The sequence below is a fragment of the Trachypithecus francoisi genome, unplaced genomic scaffold (assembly GCF_009764315.1).
Source record: "Trachypithecus francoisi isolate TF-2019V2 unplaced genomic scaffold, Tfra_2.0 Lachesis_group4, whole genome shotgun sequence".
Classification (NCBI taxonomy): domain Eukaryota; kingdom Metazoa; phylum Chordata; class Mammalia; order Primates; family Cercopithecidae; genus Trachypithecus; species Trachypithecus francoisi.
Genome location: NW_022681469.1, coordinates 17,106,038 through 17,131,065, shown reverse-complemented (window position 1 = coordinate 17,131,065; position 25,028 = coordinate 17,106,038). Strand labels below are relative to the sequence as shown.

The 25,028-nt window shown below is 40.0% G+C and overlaps 1 protein-coding gene, 1 long non-coding RNA gene and 1 other non-coding gene across 3 annotated transcripts; 2 read left to right on the top strand and 1 right to left on the bottom strand.

The window, feature by feature from the left end:
* Positions 1-1,551: 1,551 nt before the first annotated feature.
* Positions 1,552-24,733, top strand: WEE2 (WEE2 oocyte meiosis inhibiting kinase). Its single transcript, XM_033192650.1, has 12 exons — positions 1,552-2,353; positions 7,379-7,575; positions 9,393-9,438; positions 12,246-12,418; positions 14,110-14,231; positions 16,342-16,488; positions 17,150-17,257; positions 17,401-17,486; positions 18,239-18,409; positions 21,096-21,238; positions 23,302-23,444; positions 23,751-24,733. The coding sequence occupies exons 1-12, from the start codon at positions 2,012-2,014 to the stop codon at positions 23,774-23,776; spliced, it is 1,704 nt and encodes a 567-aa protein (XP_033048541.1). The 5' UTR covers positions 1,552-2,011; the 3' UTR covers positions 23,777-24,733.
* Positions 12,927-18,605, bottom strand: LOC117072473. Its single transcript, XR_004432807.1, has 3 exons — positions 18,322-18,605; positions 17,123-17,236; positions 12,927-13,024 (listed from the first exon to the last, which is right to left on the bottom strand). It is a non-coding gene; the product is annotated as an uncharacterized LOC117072473 (long non-coding RNA).
* Positions 21,776-21,939, top strand: LOC117073919. The gene has a single exon (XR_004433459.1). It is a non-coding gene; the product is annotated as a U1 spliceosomal RNA (small nuclear RNA).
* Positions 24,734-25,028: the final 295 nt, after the last annotated feature.

The following is a 25,028-nucleotide window of genomic DNA, read 5'->3' as shown; positions in this document are numbered from 1 at the left end:
CTTTTTCTTTGATTATTCTGTTTTTATTGGCCCCTGTAGGATGCTGAATCTCTGGCAAAGGTGGGCAGTGAGTTATTGCATTTTGTGAGCAATATTTTACCCCCTGTTGAATTATCTGGCATAGTTCGTGTGGGTGGGAGGCTGTAGAGAAGGGCCAAGGAAGGATGAATTGGTTGCCCACCTACAAAGGGCTGCAGCATGAGAAGGCTTTGAGTTGAAAAAACACATTCAAGTCTCCCCAGTTAGTTTTCATTTGGATTACCCTCGTCAGGAGTTCTGGTTGGGAATGGGGAAGGAATTAGGAGAAAGTGGTGGAGAGATCTGTGAAGAGAGGTAAATGGAAGAGGGTTGACAGGTATCAAAGTCTATAAAGAGAAGGGAAATAACATTTGTTTCAAACTCATCAAGCTGCCTTGGTTCCTGTCTCTCTTTGGGCCCATGTTTATCATGTAAATAATTCCTCATTTGCGGTCCCTCTCAAGCCTCCTTGAGGGGCACGAGTGTATCATTTTCCTTTTATATGGACTGCCTCTCACATAGTTTTCTCCTATAATGTGATATCAGTGAGGTCTTTTTCCTTTGATATACCTATACACTGTGTAATGATTACCAAAAAATTTCCACACCCATGCCCACCCATGCTGTACATTAGGTCCCCAGAATTGTTCATCTTATATCTGAAAGTGTGTACCCTTTGATCAGCATCTCCCTATTTCCCCTGCCTTTCCAGATCCTGGTAACCACCATTCTACTCCCTCCCTCTAGGAGTTCGACTGTTTTAGATTCCACATATAAGTAAGATCATGTAGTATCTGTCTTTCTGTGCCTGGCTTATTTCACTTTAACATAATGTCCTCCGGGTTCATCTATGTTGTCACAAATGGCAGACTTTCCTTTTTTATGAATAAGTAATAGTCTATAGTGTGTGTGTGTGTGTGTGTGTGTATCCACTGCGTTTTCTTTATTCATCTGTCCATGGATATTTAGGTAGTTTCCATATCTTGGCTGTTGTGGATAATGCTGCAATGAACATGGGAGTGTTGGTATTTTTTTGAGATAATGATTTTATTTTCTTTGGCTATATAACTGGAAGAGAAGAGAGACAGCTGGATTGTATAATAGTCGTTTTATTCTTCAAAGAGTTTTTCATCCTTCTCATGGGGGCTTCTCTGAGAAAGAAATTAAATAATGTGTACTAAAGATATTAAAGAGCATTTTACAAAGTAAGGCATTTTTGGTAAAAGCCATTGCTGTTTTCCAGTGATCAATATCTGTTTCTATGTGTTGCTGATCTTTCTAGCCTTTCTTTTGTCAGTTAAAATTTTTGTTCAATTCCCTAGAAGCTTTAACTGCTAACAGCTAACAGCTGCAGGAGGGAGATGCCTGAATTAGGGCAGGTGTGTTTGGCACAGAGCTAAGCTGTGTCTCTGTCAGGGATACAAACTCCAGTCAAGATATGTTAGAAGCTGTTTAAGGATCATTATGATAGCCAGGTGATGCTAAATTGTAATTACCTGCTGTTAGCCATTGGGTGGGTGGGGAGGAGAACGGAGGGGGGGCGCTGATAGTTATAAATGGCAGGTGTAAGGAGTGATAATAATTTCTTTTCAATATGAGCTTATTCCCAAATTGGCTAACGGGTATTTTTAAAGCCATGCTAAATTAAAGGAATCCAATTTTCTCACTAGTATTTGGTAGCACATGGGTTCAAGGAGACTATGTGTCATATCCAGAAGGGTTCTGTACATGAACTGGACTTAATTGCTCCGAGAGTCACTGGAGCTTTCTTTAATCAGAATGGAAATCAGGATAAGCTGAGGTCTTATAGATTGGTAATACTTAAGGCAGAACATTAACACCGTGCCTTGTAGCTGTTAGCTGGTAGAGGGAAATTCAGGCTACCGTCACGAAACCTGCAGGTTAAATTATTTTCTCCTCCCTGCTTCTGTAGGTTCACAGGGTTCCCTTCTGATAGAGCTTTTTGCCTGTGTTGTAAAGCTCTTTGGCTGAGATGGATGACAAAGATATTGACAAAGAACCAAGACAGAAATTAAGCTTTTCCTATTGTGAGGAGACTGAGATTGAAGGGCAGAAGAAAGCACAAGAAAGCAGGGAGGCTTCAAGCCAAACCCCAGAGAAGGGTGAAGTGCAGGATTCAGAGGCAAAGGGTACACCACCTAGGACTCCCCTTAGCAACGTGCAGGAGCTCGACACATCTTGGGAAAAAGACAAAGAAAGTCCAGATCAGATTTTGAGGACTCCAGTGTCACATCCTCTCAAATGTCCTGAGACACCAGGCCAAGAAGACAGCAGGAGCAAGCTGCTGCCGAGTGACAGCCCCTCTACTCCCAAAGTAAGTAAGGGGTGGGGGAAAAACGGACCCAGGTCGCCAAGCTCCGCTTCCTGTAATTTAGCTGATAGTGACAGTGGATTCATGTGTGTATGACAGTCACTTCCAGGCTGTGGATGTCCTCAATTACATATTTATTGATGAAAATAAAGAAGAGATTAAAATTACCAGAAAATGGACAGAATTAAATGGTTTGTCAGCTGTCTTCTCAAAACCATTGGTGCCAGTAACTATTGGCTATTGGCCACAAACAAATTTTGGGTAGAAAAAAGTTCCTAAAGAATATTGAAACTGGAAGGAATATTGAGATTTAGAGCCCCGGCTGTGCACTTGACATATGAGAAAATGAAGGGCCCAAGACAGAAGCTGTCTCATAGCTCAGCCAGTGTTAGAGACAGGACTAGAAACCTGATCTTTTTGGCCTAGTCTGTTCTTTCCATTACGCCAGCTGGCTCTATTTTTGTGTGATTATTTACTAATACTTTCTAATGTAAGAATGTCCAGATTCACTGTTCGAACACATTCATATCTCTGCTGCTGCTGCCCCTCCTAGAAGAAACTCCTCTCCCCTCCTTGGTCTCATGAAATACAGGTTCTATTATATGTCAGCAAAGAGGAAACTTGTTGATACTTCTTTAGAAGCTGAGGATGGCAAATAAGCAACAGTCCCTGGTAGCATATTCCTTTATTCTTGTTGTGATTGGTGTCCTGTTGCATCGTTCATGTTATTAAAGTCATAGTTGGGCCAGGGTTACCTCGAATCAACTCTGGTGCCATGGTGTGTGACTGCTAGGATTGGTATTAGCTCCGCTACCTGCTGGCTCAGCTTGAGGCACTTAAGATCATCATCATAACATCTGTGATCCTGACTGCGGCACAGTTGCTGTCAGCGGGTCGCTTTAGTACCTGCTGGGTGTGGGTACCATGTATACCAGGAAATTCTAAGCTGCTTGTTTGAATTGTAGAAAAACTAATATGCTCCGATGTCTATCTCTGGGTTTTTCAATGGTCACAGCACCAACCAATTAATCACCCATTTATTCTTTGATAATTCCCTGTAGGTAAGGAGCATATAATACAGTCTCTGCCCTCAAAGAGCTTACAGTCTAGCAAAGAGAAGTTATGCCAATAGACACTATGTGATAAGTGTGGTCAGAACCCACTGGACACATTCTCAGTGCAGTGATCAGAAAAGACAGGTATCACAACGGCAACGAAAGTTGGTCCAGTTTTGATATATGGGGGAGAATGGGCCGAGAGAATGTGGCTTTGAGTAAGAGCACACAGGGAAGAAAACATGACATTCATTTGATTATTCACAGCTTAACTGAACACCTTGATATGTTAGCAGACCCTCTGCTGGCAAAACCCATTCACTGCCTTCAAAAAGAGCCCACAAAATGAAGAAAGATTACATAAATGAAACAATAAAGTTCAAACCATGTGTACTAGAGGAATGGTTGAGCATGATGAGAAGGAATTAGGAATTAAATCTCTATCAGGGAAGACTTTCCAAAGAAAGTAATGTTTGAACGATGTCTTAAAGGATATTTGGAGTTAGCCAGGCAAAGAGGGGAATAGGAATTCTAGGCAAAGGGGAAAGCATCCACCAAGTTACAGAGGGTAAGGAGCTACTACACTTGGAAAACAGCGTGTTATTCAGTGTTACAGGAGCCTGTGTGTGAGAGAGTGCCAAGAGATGAGGCCAGTGTAGGTGGGCAGAAGTTAGATCAAGATTTTAATCCTGAGAGTGTTGAGAGAGCTATTACCATGGTTTTCAGTAAGGGGATTGTTTTGGAAAAATCATGACCTTTGTATGTATGATGGGATGGAGCATGAGAGAGCCTGGAGGTAGAGCAGTATTCAGAATAGACCTGTTGAACAGAGAAGAGCCTGGACTGGGACAGACAGTGAAAAATTACGAGATGACTTGATGGAGGGGTTCAGGGAAAAAGAAAACAATCTGATGACTGAGGTTTCTTGCTTGGTTCAGTAGATGGAATCAAGATAGGTGACACTGAGGAATATATGGGTTTGGAGAAAAGCAGAGATGTGGTATAAAAAGTTGGATAACTGGATCTGGGGCACAAGAAAACAATGAAAATTGGAGATCCGTATTTGGATATCTACAGCATTTAGGAAGTAGTTGAAGCCATGGGTGGAGATAAGGTCACATAGCCTGAGTGCCAGAGTAAGGAGAGAAGTGGCCCAGTTAGAAATCTTGGATAATGCCAAGGTTTAAGGGAGAGGCAGAGAACAGGGCTTGGGAGCAAAAGTGAAATGCAACTGGGAAAGTACATACTTTATGAAAACATAGTTTGTGTTAGAGGAAAGAGGCTTGGCGGCTGATCATTGTTATGCAGAAGACAAAGCTGATGGGAAAGGAGGATTGGCTTAGTCAGTCTTGTCCAAGGGATTGAACCAGAAATCATGTGAAATTCAGTTCACTGGAAGGACTTCCTGACAGAATCATCTAGAGATAGAAGAGCATGAGGAGGTGTACGCTCCCTGTGGCTAAAAGCATAGGACACTCATTAATGACCACTGGTAGGAAGACTGCAGAAGGGATTTGTTAGTGTGTTTGCCTTGCTACACAGGAATACCTGAGACTGGGTAAATTATAAAGAAAAGAGGTTTATCTGGCTTACAGTTCTGCAGGCTGTACAGTAAGCATATTGCCCATATCTGCTTCTGGTGAGGGCCTCAGGAAGTTGACAATCATGGCACAAGGTGAACAGAAACAAGGCAGCTTGTTACATGGTGAGAGAAGTGAGAGAGTGGAAGAAAGACAGGAATGATGGCTGTCAGGCTCTTTTAAACAACCAGATCTAGCGTGAACTAACAAAATGAGAACTGGTTCATTACCATGAGGATGGCACCAAGGAATCCACCTCTATAATCCAAATGCCACCCACCAGGCCCTACCTCCGGCACTGGGGATTATATTTCAACATGATATCCAAATGATATCAGGATTCAAGCATCAGGGGACTAATCATATTGACTGGGCCTTTAAAAAATCCAAACATCCCAATAATATCAGGATTCAAGCATCAGGGGGCTAATTGTATTGACTGGGCCTTCAAAATCCTTCTCTGTCCCAAGATACTATGTTTGTGTGTTTGTGAGAGGTTGCCTTCTCTTCTCACCATCTTCAGAAGTCAAGTAGCTATCCGCCAAATTTCCCCAATCTCCCTCAATCATCTGTGCTAGAGCTATTGCTTATAGAATTATTTGCCCTCTCTGGAGCACATTTATACTCTCAATCTGTGTCATCTTTCAATAAATTTTCAAATTGCTGTACTTCTAAGCAGAAGTTCTTTTCATATGTCTTATTCCAAACTATGTTCTTTGAGATTTTGAAAGGATTACTCATAATTCTACTATTCCAGCAATAATGACTACATTAACATAATTAATATCCTTCCCTACATCATAAGTGGTGCTCACAGATTCTCTTGGCCCTCATATTTCCTGACTAGAAAATCTAGTCTTCCCTGATATGAATAATTTTTATCTGAATATTTTCTAGGCTCCTTATATTTTCCTTGAGATGTGGCAACTAGAACTATGTGCTGCATTCCAGGTGTGGCTACCCACTGTTTCATATGTAATAGATGCATTTTACTTTCCATATGATAATCAGCATTACAAAAAACTAATTCTCAGAATGACTTACAACAAAATTCTAGGTCCATTTTGCAAATTGCACTGATAACTGAGAAATATCATTATAGTTTTGCTTTTTTTGAACCAATACTCATTCTTCATGATAAACACACAGGAAAGCTGTGAGTCTGTCAACAAGGGCTTGTCTGCCCCCTGGATTCTTCAAGCAGCCCTATGAACTCCAAGATATGAGAAACACTTAATTCTGGCAATGACATCATTTTTCTTCAGTTTTTTTTAAAAAAAGGCTAGGTTACTGTGATTTTCCATAGCTTCCTTCATTCCTGCTTATTCAATCATTTATTTAGTATTTACAATAGATCCAATATTCATTTTTTGTAGACTCACATTCTTTAATGAATCATGCAATCTGGTTTCTGCTTCTACACTAAAATATCATGCGCAGAGACGATCAGAACTGTAGAAGTCTTTTAGAAAGAGCCTCACAGTGCAATGCTTATACTGTGGCCCCTGTGTGTGCTGCCATACTCCTGAAGATCCATAACACAGCTACTCCTCTGGCCCCTGACATCAGGTCAGCATTCTGCCTTCGAATTCTTTGGCTTTTCCCTTTGCCCTTTGGTTTCATTGTGGTTAGGTTTAGGCTGATGTTCTCTTCTTGTATCCCACTTGGAGTGGTAAGTCCTGCACATTTGCCTATTTATTGGTAGCTGGTTGTAGCCACTGCAAAGATCTGAATCTTAAGGGCTTAGAGTACTAATTTTCAATCTAATTACCCCACTTCATGAAGCACTCCTCAGTTAATGCTATATTTTAAGTGAAATTTAAAACTTTTTTTCATGTTTAGTCTATGAAATCTTTTTCTTATAAGGTGATTGTTTCTGAAACACCGATGAACTGCTGAATAATGAACTATATATTCCTTAAGATTTAGAATTCACTTCTGTACCACTTGGCATCTAACCCAGCATCTGCTACGTAGTAGGCACCAAACAAATATTTGGATGAATAATTGAGAGGAAGTTAAAGTATAAGCTCTGAGAATATAGAGTCATTTTTACTTGTCTAAACTTAATGTCTTTGTCTTTAAAAACTGAAGATAGGACTACAAGTGGTTTTCATAGCCAGCTAACAGAATTGCCCAGGGGAAGGGTTAGAGTTTGACTAAACTACAGACTCCTGTGTTGACTTCATGAATCAGAATATCTAGAGGCAGAGACTGAGATTCTGTAGTTTTCATAAGAGGAGCAGTTACAATGCAACTAGTTCGCATGGAACCAGATAATCTCTAAGGCCCCTTCAGCAAAAGCATTCTTCGATTCAAATATTAACTAGCTAATGGATATGGAATGTCTTTACTAATGCTATTATGACTTGTCTTTTGTCATCCTCATTCAGAGCATGCTGAGCCGGTTGGCGATTTCTCCAACAGGGAAGCTTCCCGCCAGAGGCCCTAAGCATTTGAAGCTCACACCTGCTCCCCTCAAGGATGAGATGACCTCATTGGCTCTGGTCAATATTAATCCCTTCACTCCAGAGTCCTATAGAAAATTATTCCTTCAATCTGGTGGCAAGAGGAAAATGCGAGGAGATCTGTAAGTGTTCTATTACTTATGACTTTTGAGAACTGACCCTACTACAGTCAAGCGGTAAGAAGTGAGTGTTAAAGTAAGATTAGGAACGAGAACTCTATCTGAACGAAATGTATATGCTTACACATTCTCCCCTCCCTAGATATCAATGCTGGTTTTACCTGCTTTATCCCAGAGATTCTAACATCTTTCCATTCTGACGTGTACTGAAGATGCTTTCTCTATAAAATAACAAGACAGAATAAGCAATAGATCTCTGGCTTCTATTAGGAAGTTGAGTGGCTGTGGAATTGCCTTCAAGTGGTTAATATGAGGCTGGCAGTTGTGGAAGGTGTAGTTCAAACTTCAAAGAGTATGTTGCTGCTTTGAGTCTTATGTGACTAGTGATGAAAGCTATAGAGCAAGGATTTGAACTTCTCTGTGGGTGATCGAAGATTGGCTGAAGCAAAAAAACATTGCTTTCAGAGCCGCAAAAGAATAGAAAGCCAAACTGCACTATTCCATAAAGGCCCCTGAATGACAGAAATTGTCCAAATAAGGATTGTGCATATTACTCAGGAACATGACTATGTCTCTTCAAGGCCTTTATAGAATGGAATCACTTCCAAAGTGGGGCAGTCATTTATGTTCATATGAACCCAGCAAAATAAATGGACAGCTAACAATGTAAACTTTGCAGAGTGTTTAATGTGCTATGTCAAGTTGTTTCTTTGGAATCAATGAGTATGTGTTAATCAGTCTTTGACCAGAATAGGTTCTCTCAACACTATCTCCTTCTTACTTAAGTAAACAGCACTTCAGCACCAGTCCACTCACCTACTTTGGTTACCAAGAATTCGATTGGTTTTAGTTCTTTAGGAGTCTTTGTAAATCATTACACTCTCACTGAAGCCGGGAACAAAGACAGCTAATTTGAAATCTTGGCAATGAAAGTGGTGACACTTTTGTAGTGTCATTTGGTGCTTCTAAGAGTATTTTTCCTTATTTTTATAATTTATAAAACACTTCATAAAGTATTAAAATGTGGTACTAAATCACAAATACCAAGCATTGATTTAGTTCCATGAATGTAGTGCCCTCCATTTGCCATTTCTACCTTGTGTTTCTCCAAAAGAAAAATCTATAGCTAGTTGAAATCTTGCTTAAGGATCCGGAATACAAGGATGTGTGGCAAAGAGGATGTCTGCTGGTCACTTAGCTTATGTAAGAGTAATTGAAAATATCTTCTCCTGGGTTGTAGCAGATTCTGCCCTACTTGTAGTCTACCTGTGAACTGATTACAAAGCCAGATTCTGGGGGAGGGGTGGGTGTTGGAAGGAGAGTGTGGTGTGGCAGTAAGGAGCAAATGCTTTGGCGTCAGACCTGGCTCCAAGTCCCAGTTCTGCCACTTGCTAATTGTTTGACCTAGAGTTATTTAACCTCTCTCTGTCTTGGTTTCCTAGTTTGTGGATGATGATACCCATTTAACAGTTTCACATATGTTCTGTGCTCTCTTGCTCCAGCACATGGTGTTCTACCTGCTGAAAACCTCACTCTTTTCCCTTTCCTAGTTCCTGCTCATTCCCAGAATCTTGGCTTATATATTCTCTCTTCTGGGAAAGCTTTTTACTCTTGAAATAATTGAGTGCTGTCCATGGTATCCTTGCTATCTTATCCTGTTCTAGGTTCTTGTATTGAAATGTCCTGGTTATCCCTGCCTCCACATTTAAACCGAAGAGAAATGATTGTCTTATTTACTCTTACATCCCTAGAACCTAGCATAGTTCAGGCTCAATAAATATTAATTATATATTGATAAAACTTTTTTTTTCTTTTTTAAGTGAGGAAGCTGGTCCAGAGGAAGGCAAGGGAGGACTACCTGCCAAGGTAAGCGTGGTTCTTTGGCCCAGCTGCCACAACATAGGCAGTTTATCCTATTCTCTCTCTCCTTCCCCTCCCCTTCTTCCTCTCTCTCCTCCCTCTTCCCTTCTTCTCTACCCTCCCTTTTCTCCTCCCTTACCCTCCCCTCCTCTCCTTTGTCCTGCACACTCCCTCCCTTTCTTCTACCCTCTCCTTCTGCCCTCTCTTCCCCATCTCCCCTCCTCCCCTCCTTTCTCCTACTCTCCTTCTCTCCTCCCCTCCCCACCCCACCCCACCCCACCCCACCCCACCCCACCTCACACTCTAGCTTTGTAAATGTGCTTTGCAGCTGAATTTATCTGGACCCTACTCAGGGTCTATGTTCTCCGCTAGTTGTAACTTTGCCAGGCAGTATCTGATATTATATGCTGAATCATTACTTTAGAGTATTTTTAAATTAAATATTTCTGCTTCTATCTTTAATCTGGAGAAAAATTCTACACTCATGGGGTAGAGAAGTAAAGGGAAAATTAAGATATTTTTGGTCTCAAAATAGAAAAAGAGAATTGGAAGAAAATGGCATACAGCCAGAGATTTATATGTAAAATTTTACCTTTTAAATGTATTAATATTTGATTTTATAATGTTCACAACCTTTGATCTATCCCTCATTTGATAATCTAACCTAAAAAAAATACTGTAAATATTATCCTCAGAGATGCTGATTGAAATAGCAAAAAAGGGGGGAGACCAAATGCCTTATAATAGAAAAATGGCTAAGCTAATGACAGTTTTAAGCCAGTGGAGTATTAAGTTGCCATTAAGATGTTTATAATACCTTGAAAACATGCGTATGTTCAAGGTTCAGAGTGAAAAGACTCAAAGGTTTATATCCTGAATGACCATAACTATCTATTGCACATTAATCACAGGGAGAATGAAATGGAGCTATAACCACTGCTATTTCAACATTTTTGAAAGGTGGAAATTTAATATTTGTTTTTCCTTTAAATTTCTAAAGTTTTCTGAAGCAAGTTTTATTTGCATAAATAAATGTTAATATGTTAAAATGTTAGCACTTGGCTATTGTAGACATCATAGAAAAGAAGGCCACTGGCACAGTCTTTCCTTCATATGCAAACGTTTGACTTAGGCCTTCATTATTTTACTCTTGGATTTTATTCCTCACTTATTTTATAATTTATGTCTTGATTTCAGATAGAAATTCTAATGTTTTTGAACATTAAATAAGTGCAAAGCATTGTATTTAGTTAGACCCTTTAAGGAAAAAAATCTGCCCAAACAGAAGTTAAAACCTTTGAAATTTCAAAACAATCTATACATAAATAAGCAGCTATGAGATATGTGTATTTGTGTATATGTGTATGTACATATGTGCAAGGTAAATATACATATGCGTGTATATATTTAAAATCTAGAAGGGGTTAGTAAATACTTCTATGAAATAGGACTTGGGTAGGAAGAGATTGTATATTAAAATAATTTTAGACTAAGGAAGTAAATAACTTAATGCTATCAAGGCAGGAGAACAGAGTTCATGTGTAAGAGGGGCAGGGTAGGAGGGGAGTGGTCAGGGATAGATGTAGATGGTACACTGGCTTCGTTGGTATCTAGGGGGAGGGTAGTCAAGTAGTGAGTGTGCAGTTGGTAGAAGGTCTTGAGGTTTTCTTATCAGGAGTTTGAATTTCTCATGGGAAACAATTACGTATCTCTGATTCTATGGTATCATTTTGCAAAAATAACTCTTACTGTTAGAAGAGTTGAAGAGAGGGCTGGTAGCTGTAGCAAATCCAAACAAGAAGGGAACAGAGTGTGAGACTGGCTAAGGGTAATGAAAATTAGAGATCTTGCTGATGAAAGTGATTGGAATTAGATGTTGAAAATGAGGAAGTAGTAAAACCCAAGATTTTTCAAACTCAGAGTTGGAGAAAAATTCTTCAGGATTGGAACACTGAGAAAAGGTGACTTTGGAAGATAAATCAGCTTGGATTTAGACTGATATAAATTTATGGAGATTTTTTGGTCATAATAGTTTAATCAGAATTTACTATGTGCTTGACACTATCCTAAGGTACGTGTTATGTTATGTGTACTATATATAATACTGTATATTATCATGTAATATTTAAAAGAACCCTGAAGAGTAGTTGCCATGATCTTCATCTCACAGATGGAAAAACTGAAAGGAGTTCAGATTGACCTGGGGTTATTTACTAGCTGGGCAATGAGTGATGTTGCTAGTTGGCCAGTAGTGAGAGTGGTTGCTAGACCTGAACACATAGTCTGAACTAACCAAAATTGTCAAAGTTTGATGATTTTGACAAGATCATTTCTCCAGGCTGGTTTTTTAGGGGAAAGAAACAGAAAACAAGTATGCTTATTCAGCTTGAGATGGAAACATTAGGATTCCGACTTTGAGACACGTAAAGAAGGGGGGTCTTTCATTTCTTTTAATTTGCTCCACCCAGGTCCCAGTTATTCTTTGAACTAAGGACAGTTGCTCTGGGTGTGAGAAGCTGTGTCCTCTTAGGAACATGTAGAAAAGAACAGTATGCCCAGATAGAGAAAAGAATATTGAAAAATAAGTGAGAATTGTCAGTATAGGGTTGTACAGAAGGTTACAAAGAAAACAAAGAAGATAGCAATTGGGGAGATTCTTGCTACCATGAATATTGACACAGGTAGAATTCATTGCAATCACCTCAAAAGTGTTTTTGAAAACTTGGAGCAATTTAGGACTGTAATATTGTTTAATTTTATTGCTTACAACATGTTAGAATTACTCTAATTTCCTTTTTATTAAAACACTTTAGAGATGTGTTTTAAGAGAAACCAACATGGCTTCCCGCTACGAAAAAGAATTCTTGGAAGTGGAAAAAATTGGTGTTGGCGAATTTGGTACAGTCTACAAGTGCATTAAGAGGCTGGATGGATGTGTTTACGCAATAAAGCGCTCTATGAAAACTTTTGCAGAATTATCAAATGAGTGAGTACCTTTGAAATGCACTAAAAGTATAAACTTAGATTTGGAGAGCTGTTTCTTGTCAAATTATTTTGAATTTATAGCATTGATGTCATTAAAAATCATTTGTATTTTAAAATCACCCCACATTATATGTTGTCTCATCTTCATAACCTGAGTTTTCCAGCTCAGAGATGTTACTTCCTAAAATATAACATGATCATTTTAGATCATGACGTTTTTCTTTATTTTTTAATTTGTATTTATTTATTTTTTTCTGTGATGGAGTCTCGGTCTGTCACCAGGCTAGAGTGCAGTGGTGCGATCTTGGCTCACAGCAGTCTCCACCTCCTGGGATCAAACAATTCTCCTGCTTTAGCCTCCTGAGTAGCTGGACTACAGGCATGCACCACCACACCTGGCTAATTTTTGTATTTTTAGTAGAGACGGAGTTTCACCATGTTGGCCAGGATGGTCTCGATCTCTTGATCTCGTGATCTGCCCGCCTTGGCCTCCCAAAGTGCTGGGATTACAGTCGTGAGCACCTGGCTGCTCATGATGTGTTTGTGTTTTTTTGTTTTTTTTGTTTTTGTTCTTGTGGCTTTTACTTTCCACTGCTGGTCTTTCTGACTAAAAAAAAAAAAAAGAATAGATTTGTGGAATTGTCCTCTGGTGTCTGTTTCATTTATTAGAAATATTACCAAATAGAAAGTTATTATAAACTCACTGGTTTATCTTTACTTTATGTTAACAATGAATTCAATAGTAAAGTTTCAGAGACTACATGTAAGAGAAAGTAAGTCTGATTCCCAGAACTATTCAAAAGTTTTTCCTTAATCACAAGGAAAATACATATTTTCAGATTCAGCCAATGCTTTTTATGAACTGTGACGATATACTTAATACACAGAATCTAGAATTACAGATTTTAGAATTCTTTTTTTTTTTTTTTTTTTTTTTTGAGATGGAATCTAGCTCTGCTGCCCAGGCTGGAATGCAGTGGCACCATTGTGGCTCACTGTAACCTTTGCCTACCAGGTTCAAGTGATTCTCCTGCCTTAGTCTCCCAAGTAGCTGGGACTACAGGCATGTGCCACCACACCTGGCTAGTTCCTCATTTTTATGAGATTTGTCAAGTACTCTATTTTGCTTAATTTGTGTTGGGATTTTCTATTCCATAAGGAATATCTCTCCCCAAGGCTATTCCTGTGAGTATGTCATATTGGTTGAGGTTAACATTGACTCTAATGACTGCCTAGCCTTTATAGAGATGAATCGAAGGCCCATTACAATATCCACAATCTGGTGTACAGTGGCCTTCTCGTTAAGCCCATTAAAATGTTTTGATTGTGATAGGATGAAATGAAGACCTGACGCACATCTGCCATTGAGGCATAACCACTTAAAGCTCCTCTTTACATATGCCATGTTAAAATCAAAACACAATGGACTCTGGCACCAGGCTGACCAAAGTTCTGCTCTTAAGTCTACTATTACCAGTTTGATTTTGGGCCACTTACTTTGGAGAGCCTTCATCCTTTCCACTGTATATTACCAAATGATTATTAAGATTCAGTGAGATAGAACAGTAAGCAAGCAGTGTGCTCTCAATAAATATTCTGCCATTGCTAATAAAGCCTCATAGTTTTAAGAAACATTTTTGTGTACATTAGTTGATTGGTGTCTTTATTCCTCAATGCTTTTCTGTCTCATAGGAATTTGGCTTTGCATGAAGTTTATGCACATGCAGTGCTTGGGCATCACCCCCATGTGGTACGTTACTATTCCTCATGGGCAGAAGATGACCACATGATCATTCAGAATGAATACTGCAATGGTAAGTAGTATATAGACGAATATCTACGAAGAGGGAGATGAACTTTATAAGCCTTCAGAAATAAACTTTCCCTCCTCCTCATAGTTTATGCCACAGATAGCAGACATACCTAAAAAGTCTCTACTATATATTATAGTCTTGCTTGGAAGCACAGAGCTTCTATGCCTCTTAGAGGGGCCCTCGACTTACTCTTTCTTTCCCTTCTGTTGTCAGGATAATCATTCATTTCAGAAAATACTTATTCCATGTTAGACCTTGGGCAAGTGAAGATGAGTTAGATGTGCTCCCTCCCCTTAAGCAACATTCAGGCTGGTAGAGAAACTAGAGCTTTGGTGGCTGCAGCCTTCCTCCTTGTTGGCAATACCTCATGCTCATGACCTCACCTACAAACTTTGTCTTGGAGTGACTTCATTTTTTTTTTTGAGATGGAGTTTTGTTCTTGTTGCCTAGGCTGGAGTGCAACGGTGCGATCTCGGCTCACCGCAACCTCCACCTCCCGGGTTCAAGCGATTCTCCTGCCTCAGTCTCCTGAGTAGCTGGTATTACAGACACCCACCACCACGTCTGGCTAATTTTTTGTATTTTTTTTTTTTTTTGGTGGAGATGAGGGTTCTCCATGTTGGTCAGGCTGGTCTTGAACTCCCAACCTCAGGTGATCCACCTGCCTCAGCCTCCCAAAGTGCTGGGATTACAGGTGTAAGCCACCGCACCTAGCCAAGTGACTTCATTTTTAACAAGCTCCCAAACACTCTCTTTCCTTACTTATTCTTTCTAATTAATAAGTCACATATAGTGTATAAATTCTAAGAAGACTCTCAAAAAAATAAAAAACTTTATTAAAAATAAAAAACACAAGCCCTCCTTGTGTTTCTGAAAGGAGCTGAATTTTTCTCCCTTCTGAACTTACGTGTCATGCTAAAATAATTCTTTAAATTCAATTTTACACAGAATGCATTTAAATATGAATTCCCTCAAATTCCATGACTATCTCAGAGCTCAATGAGTGGAGCTATGGTCTTTGTAACTGCCAGTTAGAGCTAGGTCTCTATAATTTGAAGAACCTGCCAATGAACACTAATTAATAGTGTTCAGAGGCCAGGCACAATGGCTCACGCCTGTAATCCCAGCAGTTTTGGAGGCTGAGGTGGGCAGATCATGAAGTCAGGAGTTAGAGACCAGCCTGGCCAAATATAGTGAAACCCTGTCTCTACTAAAAATACAAAAATTAGCCAGGTGTGGTGGCATGCACCTTTAGTCCCAGCTACTGGGGAGGCTGAGGCAGGAGAATTGCTCAAACCCGGGGGGCGGAGGTTGCAGTGAGCCAAGACCATGCCATTGCACTCCAGCCCGGGTGACAGAGTGAAACTCTGTCTCAAAAAAAAAAAAAAAAGTGTTCAGAAGCATTCTAATACCTTAGAATCAAGATCAGATAGTTATATGAATCCAGGCCTTTTATTTGATAACAACAATAAATCGAGTACAGTTGATGTACCAATACTGTGGCTCAAATAAGATTTAGGTGTATATGCAGCTTTTATATTTTCCTTGGGTTGGCAGTGATTAAATATTCTTATTTTATGATCTATTTCTAATGAAATTAGACTTACACTCAATTAAATTAAAATAACCGATGGCCTATAACTACTAGCCCGACACTGACACGGAGCTAATCATTGACACTAATAGTAGCTATATGACTATGCCTGATTGATCTTCTAGTTAATAATTAGGTAAAACTTTAAAAATGTTAGCTGGTACATACTTGAATCAATGGGGCCATATACTGGATACCTGAGATACTAGCATTTTCGTTTCCTCTTTGAAAGCCCTGTAATTCTCCTTTCCAACATGTCTGTGGTATAGATGGGGCAGATGTTATGCTTTGTACTGACACCGAATTAATCTATTTGTTGGACTGAAGCCATTCATGAGGAATGTATTCATTATGGTACTATGCCGTTTTATACAAGGCACTTGGGCATTTGGGGCTTTGGTATCTGCAGGAGGTCCTGGAACTAATCCCCTGAGGATATGGGAGGCCAATTGTATTTACTGTGCTTTCATCCATAAGACTCGTACTGTGGGGCTATTCTCCGTTGTTCTTTCCCAGGTGGGAGTTTGCAAGCTGCTATATCTGAAAACACTAAGTCTGGCAATCATTTCGAAGAGCCAAAACTCAAGGACATCCTTCTACAGATTTCCCTTGGACTTAAGTACATCCACAACTCTGGCATGGTACACCTGGACATCAAACCTAGTCAGTGTGATTCCCTTCTGCCACTTCTACCATATTTTGTTCTTTCTATGCTGTCATCAAAATCTAGGTCTGTATGTCTACCAAGTGTCAAAGACAGTGCTGGCAAGAACCCCTTTCTTCCATTTGTGTCCCTTAAAAATATCAGTTAAATAGCTTTAACCATTCTCCCCTAGGCCCAACAGACAGAGAGAAAAAAAAGACTCTTACCCATAGTAAGGCCAAAAAGGTAAAATTAGGTATTTAATTTACTGCAAAGGCAAGTGACAGCATATCAGCTACATTCTGATTGTGTCTATGACTAGGGCTGTACTCATTCTAACGCTGCACTGATTAAGGAGAAATGAGTATCACTCATTAATGTGAAACCCCAGGACAAGTTCTTACTATTTTTTTATTTTGGGGACAATAGTATTCTGATGCCAGCCCCTTCAGAGAATGGAGAATGTATGAGGTCAGTTCAACTTAAATAGGTATGATCAATCACTAGCTCTTCAGAAGTGATGTGAGATTTCATAGAAAAAAAGAAACCTTAGTAGTCTTGCTATGTCCACACAAAAGAAGAAAGGAGAGAAGCTGAATTGTCAAATACAGAAAAGAATCTTTGAGATGAAAAAGCTTAGAAATCATTACTTACATCTATCCTGTGATTTTTTTTTTTCAGGTAATATCTTCATTTGTCACAAGATGCAAAGTGACTCCCCTGGAGTCATAGAAGAAGTTGAAAATGAAGCTGATTTGTTTCTCTCTGCTGATGTGATATATAAAATTGGTTAGTCTGCCTTAGACCCTTACCAGTTACTATTATCCTATAAAATTTATACTGATGACTCAATTTATTCCAGTTTTAAGACATGCTTTTAAAGCTCTTTTTTTCTATTTTATTATTCCTTCCTTTTTCCTGTCTTTTTTTAGGTGACCTGGGCCATGCAACATCAATAAACGAACCCAAAGTGGAAGAAGGAGATAGTCGCTTCCTGGCTAATGAGATTTTACAAGAGGTATAGATTAGGGAAATAGAGGGTATTTTATAATCCATTGAACCTTTGACTCTCAAATGGAGGATCTCAGTGCAAAAAATTAAAACTGTATATTTATCATTATAGTACCTCTCTTCCCATTCAGAGTGGAGACCAAAGATAGGAGAGAAACACTTCCAAAAAAGTAAGGAAAGCTGGCTCAATTAAGGATGAATCAATATTCAGACTTTTCTTTCTAAATGCCCTTTACTGTTTCCAGATATTTCTTAGACTTCCTAACCTCATGGATTGCCTACTAAGAAGCAAGCCTTTTCCTCAAGCCCATATTGGTCCAGTCCATCTTTATCATGCCATTATCGTTCTGATAGCACCACCAGTTTCAGTTACTGAAATGACGTTTAGTCATTGCCCATTTTCTCCAATGTCTTTTCAGTCAGGCCTAGGGAGGATATAACTTCTTCCTGGGTGATAATCAGGTGAAAATGAGTATTTCCTTCCTGTGATCAGCCAAGTTATGTAGCAAGCCTTTCTGAGTCTGACAGCAAAATGGCAGTAAGTTTCTGCCTTGGACTCCTCAAGGCACAGCAGTGATAATCAGGTAGATTTATGTTCTCTCTTCTCTAGAACTGACTGACTACAGTGAATGTACCTTTGACCATCATATCTGTTTAGACCTTATATGCACTCGAATGAACCTTTCCTACCAGTTGTATTTTAATCTAGACTCACTCTGCTTGGCATAGTAACTGGCCTTCCTGTCTTCTGTTTTGAAGGATTACCGGCACCTTCCCAAAGCAGACATATTTGCCTTGGGCTTAACAATTGCAGTGGCTGCAGGAGCAGAGTCATTACCCACCAATGGTACTGCATGGCACCATATCCGCAAGGGTAACTTTCCGGACGTTCCTCAGGAGCTCTCAGAAAGCTTTTCCAGTCTGCTCAAGGTGATATCTCTTACAAGATGAACAGAAGATGCAATATCTATTTTTTTTTTTTTTTAATGCAATGGCAAGTAGTTGGGCAAGAAAAATGGAGATGCTGGTAGTGTCACTAACAGAAAAAGGAATGTGACTAGAAGTCCAGAAAAAATAAGGGGCGGGGCCGGGCGCAGTGGCTCATGCCTGTAATCTCAGCACTTTGGGAGGCTGAGGCAGGTGGATCACAAGGTCAGGTGAGACCATCCTGGCTAACACGGTGAAACCCCGTCTCTACTAAAAATACAAAAATTAGCTGGGTGTGGTGGCAGGTGCCTGTAGTCCCAGCTACTCGGGTGGCTGAGGCAGGAGAATGACTTGAACCTGGAGCTTGCAGTGAGACAAGATCATGCCACTGCATTCCAGCCTGGGCGACAGAGCGAGACTGTCTCAGGAAAAAAAAAAAAAAAAAAAAAAAAAAAAAATCGGGGGGGTGGTGAGATGAATGGAGAATTTCTTTTTTTTTTTTTGAGATAGTCTTGCTCTGTCGCCCAGGCCGGAGTGCAGTGGCCGGATCTCAGCTCACTGCAAGCCGCGCCTCCCGGGTTCACGCCATTCTCCTGCCTCAGCCTCCCGAGTAGCTGGGACTACAGGCGCCCGCCACCTCGCCCGGCTCGTTTTTTGTATTTTTTAGTAGAGACGGGGTTTCACTGTGTTAGCCAGGATGGTCTCGATCTCCTGACCTCGTGATCCGCCCGTCTCGGCCTCCCAAAGTGCTGGGATTACAGGCTTGAGCCACCGCGCCCGGCCGAATGGAGAATTTCTTAAGGAAACTGAGAGGATATTGTAAAATCTTTCATGCTGAGTTTAAAAATCCTGTTACAAACATTTTTTTCATTTGCCCTTTCTAACAATGCTGTAAGGTAGGCAGGTGGCATCTTATCCTGCAGTTGAGGAAACCATGGCTCAGAGCAGCTCCTTGACACCTGTAGTGACAATGAATTACGGGTTAACTCCACAATCAAATCTGGCCCTTTAGCTCCTACTTCAGGGTTTTAACTTTTGTTAGCGAACAGTGATAGTACTAAAAGAATGAATTTCTATTATATGTAAGAAGGTATAAGACTACTTTATTGATAATTGATAATACCAACTATTTGAGCTATTAGAAAAAAGGCATGATGTCAATTCAAAACTTTGTTTTACTTGTACTTAATGACATCTGAGTAGTATGGGGACAAGAAAAGGAAGATACTATGTTGAAATAGACACAAGAAGTTTATATTAAGCTTAACCATGTCAAGAAAAATGTATATATGACTTTTAAATCATGTGTTAAGGAACAGGATTAATTAGGATTCCCAAAACAGCCTTAGAAATATCTATTTCCTTGGAGATTAGATTTTTTGGGGTGGGAGAGGACAGGGTCTCACTCTGTTACCTAGACTGGAGTGCAGTGGCACAATCATAGCTTACTGCAGCCTTGAACTCCTGGGCTCGAGCAATCCTCCTGCCTCAGCTTCCTGAGTAGCCAGACTACAGGTGTGGGAGATTCACAGTTTACCTGCAAACTTCAAATGTATTTACAAATCTGGCCTTCTTCCTGACTTATTTTGCTTTCCTGAAAGGAGGCAAACTCTTCCTCCTTCCTTTTGTTCAGTCTAATCACCTAATTCCATGTGTAAACCACTTTTGCATTTAGTTGATATTTCAGTACGTAAATGCTGGCCCTGTACTGGACAATACATATATTAATTGGTTAAATTCTAAAAATAGTCCAAGAAGGTAAATATAATTATCCCAAATTTCAGGTAAGGGAAATGGAGCTTCAGCAAAATTTATAAAACAAATGGTGGAGTTGGCTCAGAATTTTGTTCAGCGTTTTCTTCATTATATGACAGTGTCAGTTGCTGTATATAATTAGGTATTTTCTACTATATTCAAATCATGATAGGTTAGACATCTTCTACCTTAAAATAAATGCTTTAGGAATACTGTCATGTTGGGTTATTAATATTAAGTAAAAAAACAACATGATGTGGTAGAAAGTAAATTGGAGTAAGAGTTGGGCAAACTGGGTTTTGGTCTTGGCCATTCCATAATTTGGATAATTTTTATCAAGGGTCTTGGTTTTTTCTGCTTTAAAACTAAGGCAATAGACTAGCCAGCCAGTTCCAAACTATGATTAAAGACAAATCAGGCTGGGCGCGGTGGTTCACGCCTGTAATCCCAGCACTTTGGGAGGCCGAGGCGGGTGGATCACGAGGTCAGGAGATCGAGACCATCCTGGCTAACACAGTGAAACCTCGTCTCTACTAAAAAATACATAAAACTAGCCGGGCGAGGTGGCGGGTGCCTGTAGTCCCAGCTACTCGGGAGGCTGAGGCAGGAGAATGGCGTAAACTCGTGAGGTGGAGCTTGCAGTGAGCGGAGATCCGGCCACTGCACTCCAGCCTGGGTGACAGAGCGAGACTCCGTCTCAAAAAAAAAGAAAAAAAGAAAAGACAAATCAAAGATGTGGACAACTGGTGCTACTAGACATGGACAATCCTCCTGCCCAAGGTGGAGCTCAGTTTTCATTTCTTCCCTCTGCACAAAGCAGAAGCAAGGTCTTACAAAATCCAGCAGGAGAAGCTGGGTTGGAGGTGGCTTCAGCGATAAGATTTTTCCCAATAGTGAAGCTTCTATTTATTTCCTCTCGGTCCTATATCATCAGCACATGATCCACCCTGATGCTGAACAGAGACCTTCTGCAGCAGCTCTGGCCAGAAATAGAGTTCTCCGGCCTTCCCTGGGAAAAACAGAGGAGCTCCAACAGCAGCTGAATTTAGAAAAGTTCAAAACAGCCACACTGGAAAGGTATATTTTTGGATGATGGGGGTCAAAAAAGAATCTGAGCACTACTCACAATGGTGTGACTAGTCTACTGTGTCTTCTCTGTGGATTCAAGTATAAATATATTCACCATTATAATACATAGGTCCCTGCCCATAAGGAAACTGGCAGCATGCGGCTCTTTGTAGCATCGGGCTGGGAGGCTCTGTGATTAGGTTGCTTGAGAGAGAAATTTCCAGTTAATGAAAACAAGGGAAGCAAGAGTGAGGAATATAAGGAAATACCAGTAAAGAAAACTTAGGATTCTAAGTGACAGCGGGTATCTTAGTAACTGGTTAGTGATCGCCTAATACAAGATAACTGCAGGTAAGATGGGTAAGACCTATTTTAGAAACCCATTAAATTTCAGGGGCAGGCAGGTAGACATACTGTCCTGGTACACATTTAGAGGAAGGATTATTTTTCGGAGCAAAGAAAACAATCTGTTCTCCTGCTCATGTAGGCTTGTACTCATGCATATATTTACTTGTTAATCCATTCCTTCAATAAATGGGAATGTGAATACTTACCTGGCAGGGAAGATACCATGATCACGAAGGTGGTTTTTCCCAGGGTGAGACTCATCGACTGACTCCGGATGTGCTGACCCCTGCGATGTCCCCAAAGGTGGAAAACTTGACTGCATAAGTGGTGGTAGTGGGGGACTGTGTTCATGCTTTCCCCTGAAAAATGAAAAAAAAAAAAAAAAAAAAAGGAATTCAGTGGGTTGGGGTTGGAGATGAGCAGTGTTCTGAAGGCATTTTTGAGTAATTATTACATATTCTGTACACTGCTGAAAATACAAAAGAAAATGAAAAATTGTCCTTAAAATAAGCTTAAGTCCAACTTCTCTTGGATATACAATCATCCATCTTGGAAAGATTAGCTTTGAAGCATCCCTAACCTGATTTCTTAGTATTAATAATAACTTGTAGAGACTCTTGGCCTTTAGTCAGGTAAATCTTCCTAATAAGCCACTTAATATGTGTCTGTTCTCGTTTTGAATTCCATTGTCCCAGCTAATAAAGTATAAAGTACTATACTTACATATGTTATTCACAAGAATATAAGTACCACTTAAGGTGTGGTGTGTACATTCTGGAAAGTCAGCTATGGAGACACAGGTGACTATCATCAGCCAGTACAAGTGATGGGCACCCATCATAGAGATGGGGCAGACAGCATCTTGAAATTCTCTAGACCAGGGGTCCCCAACCCCTGGGCCATGAACCAGTACCAGTCTGTGGCCTGTTAGGAACCGGGCTGCACAGCAGGAGGTGAGCAGTGGGTGAGTGAGCACTACCGCCTGAGCTCTGCCTCCCATCAGATCAGTGGCAGCATTAAATTCTTACAGCACAAACCCAGTTGTGAACTGTGCATGTGAGGGATCTAGGTTGTGTACTCCTTCCAAGAATCTAATACCTGATGATCTGAGGTGAACCATTTCATCCTGAAACCGTCTCCTCCCCTGACTCCCCATTCATGGAAAAATTGTCTTCCTTGAAATCAGTCCCTGATTCCAAAAAGGTTGGGGACTGTTGGTCTAGACCAAGTGTTGGAAAACTTGTTCCGTGAAGGGCTAGACAGTAAATATTTCATGCTTTGTGGGCCATATGCTTTTTGCTGTAATGATTTCAACTCTGCTGTTGTAGTGTAAAAACAGCTACTGACAACATATAAATGAGTGGCTGTGTTCCAATAAGACTTTATAAATACAGGTTATGGGCCAGATTTGACTCAGAAGTTTTGTTGACCCTGGTACCTTTCATATGTAGCCTGAAGAGCTGTTCACTTAATTTAAAACATTTTAAAGATCATTTAGACTCCAATCAGCAGAGTCTGGGGAGCTAAACCTACCATGTTGTATGACGTGTCTGTGTCAACCATTTTTCATGACAACCATAGTAACTGAATTTTCTATTCTGTACATAGCTCAGGCTTTTTTTCTGTAAATACTGAAAAAGAAAAACATGTATATATTAGTTTTGATCATATATATCTCTGATTGGAGATCAAGTAGTCTTTGCTCTTCCCCCCTTGCACTTCAGGGAACTGAGAGAAGCCCAGCAGGCCCAGTCACCCCAGGGAGATATCCATCATGATGACGCTGGGGTCTCTGGGACCCACACAGGATCAAGAAGCACAAAACGCCTGGTGGGAGGAAAGAGTGCAAGGTCTTCAAGCTTTACCTGTGAGTAATCTTTCCCTTAAGGACTCATTTTGCACCAGCCAACCTTTTACTGTAGAACCTCTGGAAATAGATACCAGCTGTCCCAACCTTCCTCTTATAAAGTGAAAAAATTAGCCAACTTGAATGCCCAAGGATTTCAAAAGCCACTACTAATTTACCATTTTATAGCCAAGATCCTAAAGCTAGTAAGACTTTGTATTAGCAATGGTCCCAGATACAGTAATTGGAAGCCATTTCTCCTCTATTGTTATATTCATAATGCCGCTGATCAATAACTTATTTACTTCTCACACTTTTGATGAACAGCAGGAGAGCGTGAGCCTCTGCACTGAAGGAAGAAAAGGAAGCAGCCCTTGGTTTGGCCTATGGATTATGAGGTTGCTGTTGCTGATTCCCCACGAAGGATCCCAGGGACTCATTGTACGCAGAAAGGAATAGAATTTAGTTTAGAGTTGAAGTCACAGCTTACAGGAAATGTGCCTGGATTTTCCACAGTGCTTCCCAGGTTATATGATGCTGTTGCTAAGAGAGAATTCCCAGCTTCTTGAGGAAGTGGGTTTCCTAATGTATACCCTTTCTGATATTGTGTTTATTAAATAAATGGCTTCACCATTATGTGAGGTGGGTAAAAGTTAGACTGTATGCAACTTGGACATCTCTGAGCTGGCTGTTAACTTGCAGAACAAAAATGCTGTGGGGAGGGGCTTCAGGGAAAACTTGATGTGCCTGTGGTTGTTCTCCATCTATTTGCCCTGCCTCTCTTCTGGCTGTTCTGGTTGATTTGATATTCCGGGTCTCACCAATTTCTCATGATTTTTATGAAAATTTGACTTTGTTTCCTGTTTTTTAAGATCATATTTTATCTAAATCCTTTTTCTATACACATTTTAAAAGGAATAGAATACTGTATTTTAAATAAAGGTTTTTATCTTGTCCAAAGCCTAATTACAGGTAAAATATCCTTCTTTGTAAAATGTAACTAACAAAGAACAAGAAATTTATGTTGGAGAACATTTTATGAATAAAAGGGTAAGAGAATTCAGTTGGTCAGTAGTAACAGGTCTTGGTGGCAAGTCTCAGCTTCACAGATCCAATAGTTAATAATAGTCAGGCTCTGCTAGAAAATTATGTTGGTCATAAAGGTATTTGATAAGCTCTGTTTGTGTCATCTTAGTGAATGCAACCTGTTAATGATAATGGCTTTTTTGCTGCTTGATTTTCTTCTTTCCCTCTCATTTTTAAAAGCTAATTAAGTTTTTTTAATTGAATAAACCTTAATACTATTCTTTGTTCTGCTTTGGAGAAGCAATTCTTTCCATGCAATTAAGTGTGGTGGTGGTCTTCCTATAGCCCATTGCCATTTTTCTTTACTAGGCTGTATTCAAAATTATAAAATGGGATTAGTTTATTTCTTGCCACCTCCCGCCGAACAACACACACACACCAGGCCATGTCCCTTGTAGTATAGTACAAGGTCAACCACAATTTGTGATTTAGAAATAGGTAAATTATTAAGTACATCCAATGTCTAGATGAGAATTGTTTGGTTATTCTAGTCTTCTCAGGCATTGATAACTATGACTA